General features: G+C 55.5%; 1 protein-coding gene across 4 annotated transcripts in view; it reads right to left on the bottom strand.

Annotated features, from left to right (window-relative positions):
- Window positions 1–7456: 7456 nt before the first annotated feature.
- The window catches only part of USP10 (ubiquitin specific peptidase 10), a 66257-nt gene continuing 60153 nt past the window's right edge, over window positions 7457–13560 (bottom strand). For all 4 annotated transcript variants that reach the window (XM_084959410.1, XM_021093724.2, XM_021093725.2 and 1 more), the window contains 2 exons: window positions 11920–11985; window positions 7457–8472 (listed from right to left, as the gene is read on the bottom strand). In XM_084959410.1, coding sequence (XP_084815536.1) covers window positions 8285–8472; window positions 11920–11985 — 254 coding nt within the window. In that variant the 3' untranslated portion in view covers window positions 7457–8284. The remainder of the gene's footprint in view (window positions 8473–11919; window positions 11986–13560) is intronic.

Below are 13560 nucleotides of genomic sequence, written 5' to 3' on the forward strand. Positions count from 1 at the left end.
CTCCAGGAAACACAGACACCAGGTTCTGCCCAGCTCACCAAGGCCGGGAAAACGGCAGCAGGAGGTACCCAGGGTGGATGAAAGGCCGTGACTCTGCAAACGACCACCCGCTAAGCTTGTTTCTTTGTTTCTGAGTGGACTCGTCGGACCCCCTTCTGCAGATTTCGGTGAGGCTCAGAGGGATACCGTGCAAAGACTCGAGGTCACCTGTTCAGCCGGGCACTTGCTTATCAGGAGCGTTTAGCCAGTGGTGACCGGGAAGAAAGGCTGATCCGCAGAGCATCGCTTACGGCTGGACACACCGTGGTCAAAGCCGCCACACTCTGAGTACCGGCCTCGAGCTTCAGCCTCCCCGCTGTGAATCTCAACACAGAGGGCTTGTGTTAACCCTGCTGCGGGACCAACCGCCACGGCGACAGACTGCAGAGATGCTCTCGCGTGAATTCTTTCTTGCAGAAAGGACATCCTGTATGATGCAGCATCCTCACCGGTCAGAGTCTCCAGGGCAGTGGTTCTCAACCAGAGGCGACTTGGGACATCTGGCCATGTATGGGGACGGGAGTTGTCACACCTGCAGGGGGAGTGCAACTGGCATCCAGTGGGCGAGGCCAGGATGCTAACAGCCTACAATACAGAGGGCAGCCACACACATAGGTGTCCACAGGGACAAGGGTAAGGAAGGGACGTACGTCAGACGTCAGGTACTGGTCACCCTTGGCCCTGGAAGCGCCGTACACGTACACATGGGTGTTTAAGACGCAGAGCCCAGTGAGCTGCCTGTTATGATTTGAGCACTTGGCCGTGTGCATGTCACACCCCCAGCCCTGCTCCCCTCCAGCGACACCACTGCCCTCCCCACTGCCCCCACTTAAGTAGGACAGGACAGCTTCGTCAATGCACCCCTTTTACTCCAGCGAAATTAAAGGGTTTGGCTGCGGCTGCTCCAAGGCAAACACGAACCATATGAACACGCAGACTCACGGCAGCCACGCGGTTCCCTCGCGCATACTTTCCAAACCACCGCCGCCGACGCAGCCAGCAGAGCACAAGCGTCTGGAGCTTACGGCGCCCCCCCACTCCCCAGGTTTTATTGCTCATCATGTCCATGAAGGGGGGGGGCAGAGCCCACCCCATCCTGCTCCATCGGCCCCAAACCTGCTCCAGGGTGTCAGCGCTGAGGGTGTTCAAAGACCCAGCAGGTCACCTGCTCAGCGGGCCAGGAAGCTGCTGGCCGTGCTCAGGCTGTGATCTGTGGTCACCCCACCAGCCCAGGGGAAGGACGGCCAGAAGGACGCGCTGGCCTGGCCCTGCGAGGCTCTCTTGCTGCAGCTGCCACTCTACAAAAAGTGAGCACCCGCCTGCCCATTTATTCTGATTCTTGTTGCTGTTTTACCCACCTCTAGATTCATATTATGTTATCAGGACGAACAAGACCAAAACTCTGGAATGGACTCGGTTTCAGGAGAGGAGGACTCGGAGATCAGAGTAAATGCGGGCTTCATATCACAGCCTTGGTCATGGGGACCTAACCGGGGGGCCGAGAAGTAAGGTCACTGAGCCCCCTGCCACGAGCAGCAACAGGCCGGGTAGCTGGACCCCACCGCTGAGGACAGGCCAGGCCCTGGAGATCCAGGCTGAGTGTGAAGGAAGCAGCAGCCCTGTCACTGGCAGCGGGGCCCCCAGGAAGGACCCTGGGCCCGAATCCCTCCCAGCCTCCTTCCCTCCCACAGTGCACAGAACTGGTCGCCCTGGAGAAATAAAGCAGATTTCTTCCAAGCGTGCTGTGTTTACTGAATGAAACGCATGCTTTCTTCTTAGTTGTCACCGTGGGTGAGCTGGGCTTTTACGTCTTTGAAAGCAAATGTGAGGTTGGGCCTGTCTTTGGTTTACTCTTCCTGTGCGCTGATGAATTTTAATGTTTCTGCAAGTCCCCATCGGGCTGTAAAGAAGAAGAACAGCACAAAGCCAGGGCGGGTGTGTGCAGCCAGCCCCGGGCGTGCATCTCACTAAAAGGGAGGAATAACCCTTCCTGCCGAGCGGCTGAGACCACTCCCTGGGGACGGTGGGAGACGGGCTGCCTCGACCCGGACACTCCAGCTACCTTCTGGTGGAAACTCGGCCGGCAGCAAACATGTCCTATCCTGGTGGGCAGGAGACAGCATCCAGCTGTCTGGGTACGACAGAAGCATCCAGAACTGACAGGACAGACCTCAAATGCGTGGACAGGCAAGCAGGGTCAAAGGTCAGGCAGATAAAAGACAGAAAGGTAGCAGCCATGAGGACCTGCCCCAAGCTCCACGACGGCACCAGAAGGGCCACGGGTGTCCAGGGCTCACGAAGCCCCAAGGCCATGCTCTCACTTGGCCCAACCCTGCCCCATGGCCCATGTGGCAGCACCACCCCAGCCACTTCACCGATCCTGGGCCACCTCCCCAAGGTCACAGGCTGGTTTGAGTCCTGTCACTGCTTTTGCTGTTTTAAGACCGTAAGCATTGAAAGTTCATCCAGATGCCCTGGGTTGCTATCACCGGCCTCTGCCTGCCATTCTAGTTCACCCCGAGTGCCAGGCCTGAACCCAGACTGCGGGGAGGAAGGGGTGGGCCTGTGCACAGCACAGGGGCTCTGAGCAGACCCGGAGGCCGATGCCAACCCCCTCTCGGCACAGGGCAGGCAGGAAGCACCCCCGGGGCTGTCAGGAGGCCCAGCGCCTGTCCAGAGCTCAGAAGCAGGCCTGGCCCAAGGACAGCGCTCCATCTCCCTGGCTCTCAGGAGCATCTCAAGGAGATGCCAAAGGAGGAAGAATGCGGGCAGCGGGAGGGAGGCGCCGAGGGGGTGGCAGGCAGGAGCGCCCCGGGGGTGACCACAGGGGACACTGCAGGTGAGTCCCTGGTCCCAATGCCCAGGACCTGCTCAGGTCAGCAGCAGCCCCCCACCCGGCGAGGGTTCCATGGAGTCTGTGCTTCCTGCACCGGGAGGGGTGGTCCCCGCACGGCAGGGAGGGTCTGAGGTCAGGAGAAACAGGAAACTTTCCTGGAAAGTGAATGTTAGTCACTGCAAAGGTAATTCACACCGTTAAGAAAGGGCACACCTGCCATGTCAGTGACCCCTGAGTGCATCACCCAGGAGGACCCTCGCTGGCCTTGGACATGAAGGGGGGTGTTAGCTAGAAAGTCGGGAGCCATCCACCTGCTCCCACCAAGCACAGGACACTGCTCTCAGCTGTAGGTGATAAAATAAGCAGAAAGCAAATCCGGCCCCACAGGGCAGAGTCCAGAGTGGCCACTGCTGCCCAGAGGGAAGGAACCAGGACACTTCAATTCTCCGTCCCTCAGGAAACCCACGCCCACATGAGGGGCTTTCAACTTTCTTTAAGCAGAGGGATGATTTTTTTCTTAAATCGTGTAGAGAATCCCAAAGTGCCCAGAAAACACGGGAGGAGATTTGCTTTGGAGCTCAAGGTCAGGGTCACCGGACCCAAGCTCAGAGTCCCAGGGCCGCCCCGAACGCCGCGCAGATGGCCCCGCATGGGTTAAGAACAAAACCAGCTGTAATTTCTGAAAAGGACAAAATGCACACGGGGTTGGGGTTCACCCAGTCCCTAAACGTGCCCACAGGGACGCAGGGTGCCCCCGGGCAGGGCAGCGGGGACTTCTTACTGGTCTGAGACCGTACGATGACCAATGCTGCCCCAGCATTATCACAAAACCAACAATAAATACTTTCAACAAACGATAAGACCAAGAGCAGGCACTGAAGCGGGGTCGAGGAGGAAATGGAGTTTCTGAGAAGATGAAAAGAGACCATCTCGGATGGTCTCACTCACGGTGGATTCAAAACACAGCACCTCCTAAACAGCACAGCAGCCGGGCTCAGGCGCACTCCCCTTAGAGGGGTAGGGACCAGCTGATTTAGAAGCTCGCTTGCAGTTCCCGTGGTGGCGCAGAGGAAACAAAGCTGACGAGAAACCATGAGGTTGCGAGTTCGATCCCAGGCCTCGCTCCATGAGTGAGGGATCCAGTGTTGCCGTGAGCTGTGATGTAGGCCGCAGATGCGGCTCGGATCTGGCGTGGCTGTGGTGTAGGCTGGCAGCTGTAGCTCTGATTGGACCCCTAGCCTGGGAACCTCTATATGCCGCAGGTACGGTCCTAAAAAGACAAAAAAATATACATAAGCTTGCCTGCCAGCTCTTTCCAAGGTGAGACACAAGGAAACGCTGCTCCATTCAGCAAAAAAAGGAAGCGCTTTGCAGGTTATCCTCCGTCACGTTCATTACACATCCTCACACAAGCGCTCGCCCGAGCACCCGGCAGGGCCGCGTCTGAGCAGCAAAGGGAACAGCACGACTGGGAGAGAAAGGCCCAAAGCCAAGCCCCTCGAGCAGCCCCCCCCCCCCCCCTCAGGGCCGAGCCCTTCCTGGGGGGGAGGGGAGTGTGCACCTCAGAGAAGGGACCAGGCGCTGGGCCGCCGTGTCGCCTCTTTCCCCCCGGAAGAGAACGGACATCGGCACAAGCCCAAGCCAAGCTATGGAGCTCGTTGTTCAAGCAAATACATTTTTTTTTCTCCAAAAAGGCCAAATGAGATGGGAACAGTCCGTCCAAAAGATGAATAATAACTCTTAAAAAAAAAATCCTAGGAAGCAAGAGAAAATGTTTGAAGAGGCAAAGGCATGCCTGCTTGGCAATTTGCTAGGACTGATTTTAAAGAACACAGAGAGCAGGCTGTGAACACTTGGCCTCACCAGACGTGGACTGTGTTTTAAACACGGAGATTTTTTTCCCCTTATGTTTTCTGAGCCCAGAGACCCTCAGGAAATTAGTGCAATGGGTACAGTCCTCGCTGGGACCAGGCAACAAGGCATCTTTCTTCCCCAGCCAGAGAAGCAGCAGAAAAGCCTTTGGTCTCTCCTGACAGACGAGGCTCTTCCGAAGGCAAGTGTGACACGGGTTAGAGGCCGCAGCTGCACCGGCAGGGCTGCCGCTCCCGCGGGTTAGCTGAGCCACTGCTGAGCCGCTGTGACCGGGAGACGAGGGCCTGCCGTCTGTCTCTGCACGAACTGAACCATGAGCCACTGCAGCGCAGGGTGGAGGCCAGGAGTGAGGCCGTGTGCGCTCTGGAAAAACTGGCAGGACAGGTCTTCAGACAGTTGGGTATTTTCAGAAGATTTTATGAGCCCGATTCTTGCCTCTCCTCGTATCTAGAAAAGCACTAAATTCTTTCATGGTGACACGTGCTCCTTGTGACAAGACTCGCAGCAAGGGTCTGTAAAATGCCCGCAAAGTGGTGCACAGACCTGCCCCTTCACCAAGGGGCACACATACTGGCCTCGGCTCCTGTCTCTCTGGAGCAGTTTCTCAGAGCTCTCGGAAACGCTGCCCCCCAGGCGGGAGTCCTCATTCTGCCCCAAACACAACTTAACTCTCAACTCTCTGGCTCAGTCAAATACAAGCAGCCAGAAATGTCCACTACGGAAAAAACACAAAAGGATGCATTTGCTGATTACAAAGTTACTACTCATGTGCGATCCACACATCAGACCCGGACAGGACTGCCTGTGCTGGGAAACGACACAACGGCTGCTCTGGGCCACTGGGCAGCTGAACACGGCTGTGCAAAGCCGACAGGGAGAGAAAGGACTGCTATTTTTCACCCTCTGAGGACCCATTTTTCATTCGTTCCTCCTGAAAGTAGCACATGCACTTTCTTGGCTTTGGGCAAACAATATGCCAACCACATAAACCTGATTACATTCTTCCTGTAAGAGAGCTTCCTTCCAAGTCTGGCGGGCAACATCACACATTAAAGAAAAATCTCCCTGTAATACTTCTGACAACAGCCCAGCACTCACACTGGATTAAAAGCCCCTTACAACAACACATCAAATGCTTATGAAGGAAAATCGCTATGTTTGTACCCCCAGCACCAAGGTTCTGAGTGTAAACGACCTTGAAGCCAAGGAAACAGTCTATGAAGCTTACAAAAACATCCCAAAAATTGCAGCACAGAATACTAAACGTTGGCGTTCTCCTGCGGCAGGGGGTTGAGGACCTGGCGGTGTCACTGCAGGGACTGCTGGGGCGGGGGTCTGATCCTAACCCGAGCTCCCACAGCTGTGACTTCCTGGCAGGCGGCTCCTTGCTACGTGCTCTCCCCGGAGTTCTGGTCGTCACAGCTCTATCTCAGTCGTGAACACGACCCAAGCTGTTGGGTGACATGGGTCCGTGTGTTGTCTCACACGCCCCTGAAACACCACTGCTACTTCCCAGACGGCTGAACCGACGCGTCGCGGGACCAGCAGGGCCAGGAGCCCCCAAGGATGCGGAGGAGCACGGCGACCAGGACTCGGGACGTCCCACGGGACTTAACGCGTCTCTAACCACCTCTGAGAGACTCGAGGGCTTTCAAACACGTTCCTATCTTGGTCGTTTTCAACACGTCTGAAGCTCGGCAACCTAAGTGACTTCGCAATTTAAAGACCACGGGGTCACCGCTGAACGACATTCCAAGGAAAATTTGCTCATCTAAGTCCATCGGAAGATGTGGAAGCAGGCTGGCGTGCCCGGAACAGCAGGCCCCGTCTGGCCCCTTGTGCCAGGTTCCCCACATGGGCGTTTCCCAGTCAGAGGCTGCGTTCTAGACGGGGTGCTCACTGACACACGGGGACACTTCAACCAACCTCCGTGATGGAAGCTGGATGCCTCTTGCAAAGACCAAAGCATCACAGCCCAGAACTCAACTCTGGGCTTCAGAACAGGCTCTGACGCCACCTGCGGCTGGTTACTGCTGGCGTGGGCTGCTTCCCCCGAAGTTAATCTGGCTTCTGAACTCCACCTGCTCCGCCAAGAAGTGTACACTATCTCACCGAGAAGCGAGTGATGACATGACCTGTAAGTAGCTGAGCGCATTAGAGTGGAGTTACGCAGGGCGAGCGGGCTCAGCGGGCAATGTCAGGACTGTAATTTTAAAAGTAGGCTCTGACCCTCGAGCGGCACAGGGCAGGCTAGGGAAGAGCAGGAGCTTGGGCAAAAGGCCTGCGTCAATTACACCACATCTCTGGGGAGCCCAGAGCTGTGCCGGGAGCCCTCACAGGGGGCCTTCCGGAAGCCAGGGCCCCAGAGGCACAGGAGCTGAGGGAAGCGGCCTGGCCCTTCCTCTCCTCCTCTTCCTTCTGAAAGGCTTCCTTTCCACAGCCTGAGGGTGTCTGGCGGGGCGGCTGAGAGGCTCAGCAGCAGGCAAGTACAAGGAGGCTGAGCCAGGACCCACACCTGGCAGGCATCCCCGAGCCACGCTGGGACTGAACAGCTTACCTGCTCTTCTGTGCTACGTGAAGATTCAAAAGCATCCATGTGCCCACATCACTGAAGTTCAGCTTTCACCAACTCTGGCAGAGCAGTCGAGGCCAAATGAGCTAGTTACTGGAAAAGGCATTTGCCATCAAAGAAACACCACACACTCAGCGTAAAACCAACGCTGTGATTTTTATTGATGGGCGACAACTTTATACTCCTAGGCATCACTAACTGTGTACAATTAGAGACGCAGCATTGTGGGAGAGCAGACAGCAGAAGTCAACAGCAGACTTAAGGAAACACCGACCTTCATTATTTTGCCCGCTTTTCATTAGGTGTACACAGAAGCAGGAATGCAACCTGAAATCTTTTAATGGCAATAAAGTTACAATCACCCATCTATGCGACTAACACGTTAACTCCAAGGATCTGATCCGCAACGCAGACGTTTAAGCAGCTTCTCACACAATTATTAAAATGTACTTTTCCTGTTAGGAACCAGCAACTGATTTTGTGTGTGTGTTTTTCTTTTGAAGTACGAACTGTCTCTTCTCTGATAACTGGCTCATTTTGATCATTTATCAAAAACTAACGGGTGGGGGGAGGAGAGTGTGATGGATTAAAAAATTTCTTTTTTAAGGAAAGATAAAATTCATTTTCACAAATTTACAAGTGTTGCTGGTGCAGGATTTATTCTACTACGCAATGAGACTGGGAATCAAATGCAAGTTCCCCTTCTGACTCAGGAATCGGCATTATTTCAGAAATGTGGTTTTTGGTGTATTCTCTTAAACCCAATGCTCTGGATCTGGAAGTTAGGAGCCAGCGTAAGCCATGTTGTGCGCAAACCCCAAGGCGTCTCCTTTCATCCTAGCCCATTTCTGCAGGAGGGAGAACGAGTTTCTCTCTAAAGAGCCACTACAGAGAGGAGGGGGGCGGGGCGAGGTGGGCTCTACAAGCGGCGGCGGCGGCGGGCGCGGTGGTGGCGGCGGCGGCGGCTACAGCAGGTCCACGCGGCGGTAATAGAGGAGGTAGGCTGTGCGCTCCGCGGCGGGCTTCACCACCTGGTACTGGTTGATCACCTTGACCGTCTGGTCGTCGATGCGCAGCCAGCCGTTGAGGCCGATCTGGAAGACGTCCGTGGTGTAGTGGCCGCCCGTGGCGCTGCTGCCGTGGTGGTAGACCACTGCAAGAGAGGCGGGCGCCGGGGGTGAGAGCGCTGCGCCCCAGCCCGCCTCCCGGCCCAAGCCTGCCCCTCCTGGGGAGCCTCGCGGCACCGACGGCGGGGGCGGGGGAGTGGGGCCGGGCCTGGTCCAGCGCAAACCCCCGCACAGGTCACTGACAGGCACACACACGCCTGAATAACACACTGGGCCCGCGCTACCCCCAAGCGTGAGAGAAACGGGGGTTAAGTGGGGCCTGGAGGCAGCCGGGGGCGCGGGGGACCTCCCCGCAGAGCCACCAGCAGGGCAAGCCAAGAGACCTGGGGCCTCGGGAACAACACGGAGACCCAATGCCCCCATCCACACTGTTCTCAACAGCGTGGCTGAACCTCAGACAAAGTGAACAAGTGGAAAAGCCTCAACACCCCGAGAAGAACGATCTGTGCATCGCTGTTACCACGCGGTGTATTTTCCACACAGCAGATGGGCTGTCTGGCGGTGCAGGAGCACACGCCCACTACCTGCAGAAGCCAGAAACCCAGGTCTCCCGTGGACTGTCACCTGTGACAAGGACAGCACTGCCCCAGGAGGGTCAGCAGGGCAGCCAGCAGGGCGGATGTGGCAACAGGCATTACTGGTTCTTCTTTTTAAAGAACATTTCCAATTTTTCTTACAACTTTAAAATAAGCTTTTTTTTTTTTTTTTTGAAACAGCTTTAACAGAAAAAAAAAAAACCAAAAACACTTGTCAAAAATCCTGTAATTCAAACAAGAAGCCTTGGTCAAATGTCCAAAACAAAAGAACTCTGGGAAGACACCAGAAGACACTGAGACGCAGAGAAGGGGCCGGGGGGCCAGGCGGGGAGGAGAGGCACGCTGGGAGCAGGTGCAGTCACCAACACGCCCGAGGTCAGCGCGCTCTCGGGAGCCAGCAGCCCGCAGGGGTCCGAGGACAGCGCTGACAGCCTCGGTTGCTGGACAGACCTGGGCTCTGCCACTGAGGACACTCTGCTGGGGCTCAGAGGACACTGGGGCCCTGGCCAGCCAGGGACAAACATGACTGGTCACATGGGGACAGCAAGACTGCAGAGCCATCAGGTGGGAAACCAGTAAAAGGACCGATACAAGATCAGGGCTTCTTCCGGTCCTGCGGGTCAGTGACAGAGCAGCGGCCACAGGGCGAGGGGAGCAGCAGCATGTCCCTCTGACCCCAAATCCAGCTGTGGGGCTTCTGTCCTGAATTTTCACCTCCAAGACCTAAATGACTTGGGTAAGAGTTGGTTTTCAGTGACCAGAACAGTACGATTTCAAGCACCTGTGGATTTAACGTGTGTTTCCTGTAAGATCCCTCATTCTAAACGTTCAGGAGAGAAGAGCTGAGGTTTCTCAAGCAAAAGCCCCGTAACTAACATGGTGACATGTCACGGATACCCAGCACACTCACGTCACGGAATGGAGCTGAGAATCAGAGTGTTCAAAATGTTCACGCGTGGAAGTTCCCATCATGGCACAGCGGAAATAAATCCTGCTAGGAACCATGAAGTTTTGGGTTCGATCTCTGGCCTCTCTCAGGGGGTTAAGGATCTAGCTAGCATTGCTGTGACCTGTGGTGCAGGTCGCAGGTTCAGCTCGGATCCTGTGTGGCTGTAGCTGTGGCGTAGGCCGGCAGCTGCAGCTCTGATTCAATGCCTAGCCTGGGAACCTCCATATGCCGTGGGTGCGGCCCTAAAAAGCAAAAAGACAACAAAAAAAGTGCTCACGCACAGCACTAACTCGCTTTTTTGTCCCACAATTAGAACCACTTTTTTTTTTTTTTTTTTTTTTTGCTTTTTAGGATCACACCCAGAGCATATGGAAGTTCCCGGCTAGGGGTCTAATTGGTGCTGCAGCTGTCAGCCTATGCCACAGGCACAGCAACAACCAGATCCTTAACCCACTGAGTGAAGCCAGGGATTGAACCCACATCCTCGCGGATACTAGTTGGGTTCGTTACTGCTGAGCCATGACATGAACTCCAGAACCACTTTTTATTTTTTATTATTATTATTTTTATTTTTTATTTTTTGGCTTTTTAGGGCCGCACCTGTGGCATATGGAGGTTCCCAGGCTAGGGGTCGAGTAGGAGCTACAGCTGCCAGCCTACGCCACAGCCACAGCCACACCAGATCTGAGCCGCATCTGCGACCTACACCACAGCTCACAGCAATGCCAGATTCTTCATAAACTAAGCGGGGCCAGAGATTGAATCTGCAACCTCATGGTTCCTAGTCGGATTCGTTACTGCTGAGCCACGACGGGAACTGCAGAGATTCTCTTTCTATAGACAGATATGGAGAGGAATAGATAGATATATGCGGAGACAAAGATATGTATGTATCTCTCTATGTGTATGTACACACGGGAAACTTCCAGCAGCCCAGTGACCTTGTTCCTGAGAGGATTAGACTCAGGATGAGGCCCAGGCTGTGCGCCAGGCTGCAATGGCCGGGTGGAGGGAGCGCTCACACTGGGGCCCTGGACGCTGGTGCCAAACCCCAGGGAGCCAGGTGAGACCTGGGAGCCCTCTGGTCTCAGAGGCAAGCCCCAGGGCCTGAGTGCCAGGCTGAGCCAGGACCAGAGGAGAGCAGACACATCCCGAGGACAGTGCCCTCAGGTCGCAGCAGGCTTGGGGGAGGCTGTGAGCAGCCGCTTGCGGGACAAGAGCAAGGCAGTGGCTGCAGCGCCTGACCCCCGACCAACCAGGGCCCACCCCAACGCCCTAAGTGCTCGATGGGCACAGAGCACTAAGTACTGTTCCGCGAGTGCTCGCTCACTCATCTGTGCAATGGGGACACACACTTACCTCTAAGGACAGTGACAGAAGAGGTGAGACAGCACATAAAAGGATCTGGCAGAAAGGCTCCACCGGTGGGGGAGGACCGGTAAGAGCAGCGTCATTTAAATTGCAAAGCAACACACAAGGAGAGGGAGCCAGAAACTTGTAATAACACCGCCCAGAAAACCAAACACAACATTGCTAACAGCACCTCTGAAGACACATGAAGCCCCAGAGGCATTCAAGACTCGGCTCTAAGGGGGCGGGCAGGAGGGCACCGTGCGGGGAGGACATGCCCTCCCGGCAGCTGGCGCCACGCCCAGGGACCAGCTCCCTCAGGCCCACGGCTGCAGCAGGGACGGGCCCCAGCCTGGAAAGCTCCCGCTTTTGAGTCAGAGACCGAAGGAACCCTGTTAAACGAGGCCTTCCACTGGCTGAGCTTTCAGCCAAAAGGATATTCTGTCAAATGCCAAATACATCAAACTTTAGGTAAAACACACATTTTCAAGAGATGTTCTGACTTATAAAATCCAGTAGAGACATACTATAATAATCCAGGTTCTGTATTAAGTGAGATCACAGCAAAACTGTGCCTGGGTACAAACCCCTTCTATCACTGCTTCGGTACGGAAAGTACGCCATACAAATTCACTCACCTGCAAATAGCCTATAGGTTCTGTGGCATTTAAAATTCTTATTTTTAACCCCTGGAGAAAGCAGTTCTGAAAGACAAAATATCGAGAGCTTCAGTCTATAAAAGCACTGACAGAAAGGCCTCATGGAAACAAGGCGGTAAACTTATTCCATCTAAGGAACCCACCCTGTGGAGCCAGGAGACCAAACAGATCCCATCTTTTTTTTTTTTTTGTCTTTTTAGGGCCGCACCCGTGGCACATGGAGGTTCCCAGGCTCTGGGTCAAACTGGAACTGCAGCTGCCGGCCTACACCACAGCCACAGCAACTCAGGATCTGAGTCGTGTCTTCGACCTACGCCACAGCTCGTGGTAACACACCGAGTGAGGCCAGGGATCGAACCTGAGTCCTCATGGATGCCCGTCGGGTTCGTAACCCGCTGAGCCACGGTGGGAACTGCCCCCCACCCCTTTAGTCGTACGAGGACTGAGCGGTGAGGCCCATCGGCTGTGTGCTGCAGTAACAAGTGCCATCAGAACCCACCCCAGGGGACAGGAGCGCATGTCCCAGCTGCTTCAGCCCATGCTAAAAACCCAAACAAGTAGACGTTCTAAAAAAGGAAAAGAAAAAAGCTGCCCACTTACAAACAAAAAACCAGAAGAAAGCAGGCTGGGAAAGGCTAAGTTTAGAATGTTTCACATGTGAGTCAGTCACCAGCGAGTCAGTCTGGCCGGAGCAGGTGGGGAGCCCCTGGTTCTCAGGTGTGCAGCTCCCTCCTGGCAGAGGCACCTCGGGTGCCGTGGCCAGCACCAGGAAGAGCCCCTGGGGACGGGCTGTGCTCGCACCATTGCCAGGGCCTTCTCTCTCACTGCACCACCTGAGCCAGGTCCTCCTATCCTCAGGCCATTTCTCTTCCTAAAAAGCACCCAAGGCGGCAGCCCATATCAAACTACGTGTTAAAGGAAGATATGCAGGAGTTCCCACAGTGACTCAGGGATAGCTTCCACATGCTGCAGGCGTGGGCAAAAAACAAACAAAAAAACAACCAGGAGTTCCCGCTGTGGCTCAGCAATAATGCACCCAACTTGTCCACGAGGACTCAGGTTCAATCCCTGGCCTCACTAGGTGGGTTAGGGATCTGGTGTTGCCGTGAGCTGTGGTGAAGTCGCAGACATGGCTCGGGCCCCACGTTGCCATGGCTGTGGTGGAGGCCCCTAGCCTGGGAACCTCCATACGCCACAGGTGCGGCCCTAGAAAGAAGGAAGGAAGTCAAATAAATCCAGCCTGAAAAACCACGCATGCCCCTCGATGGCTGAGCTGGGGTGAGGGAGGAGGCAGGAGCGTGGGTCAGAGGCGCCGGCAGGACTGGGTTTTGCTCCAGCTTCCTAACGCCCACAAGAAACAGGACAGGCAAGCCAGCAAGCGACTCTCGGCTGGCGTCTCTTCACCTTTGTCCTCCAACCGGCCACGAGAGGAGGGTGGCCCTAAGCTGGCACCAGAGCCAGACTATCAGCTGGAGGTGACCCTCGGGAGAACAGGGCTGAGACCCAGAGTCTGGATCTCAGGGCTGGGGGACTGCAGCGTCCCCGGGGCGCAGGGGAAGCGGCCGGGCACACAGGCCCCCGCGCTCCGGTTCCTGGTCACCGGGCCAGGGAAGGGGAGGG

Source organism: Sus scrofa, chromosome 6, assembly GCF_054392235.1.
Source record: "Sus scrofa isolate SSC_HxYL_T2T_F1_AM1 chromosome 6, Sscrofa_HxYL_maternal_Yorkshire_Landrace_v2.0, whole genome shotgun sequence".
Classification (NCBI taxonomy): Eukaryota; Metazoa; Chordata; class Mammalia; order Artiodactyla; family Suidae; genus Sus; species Sus scrofa.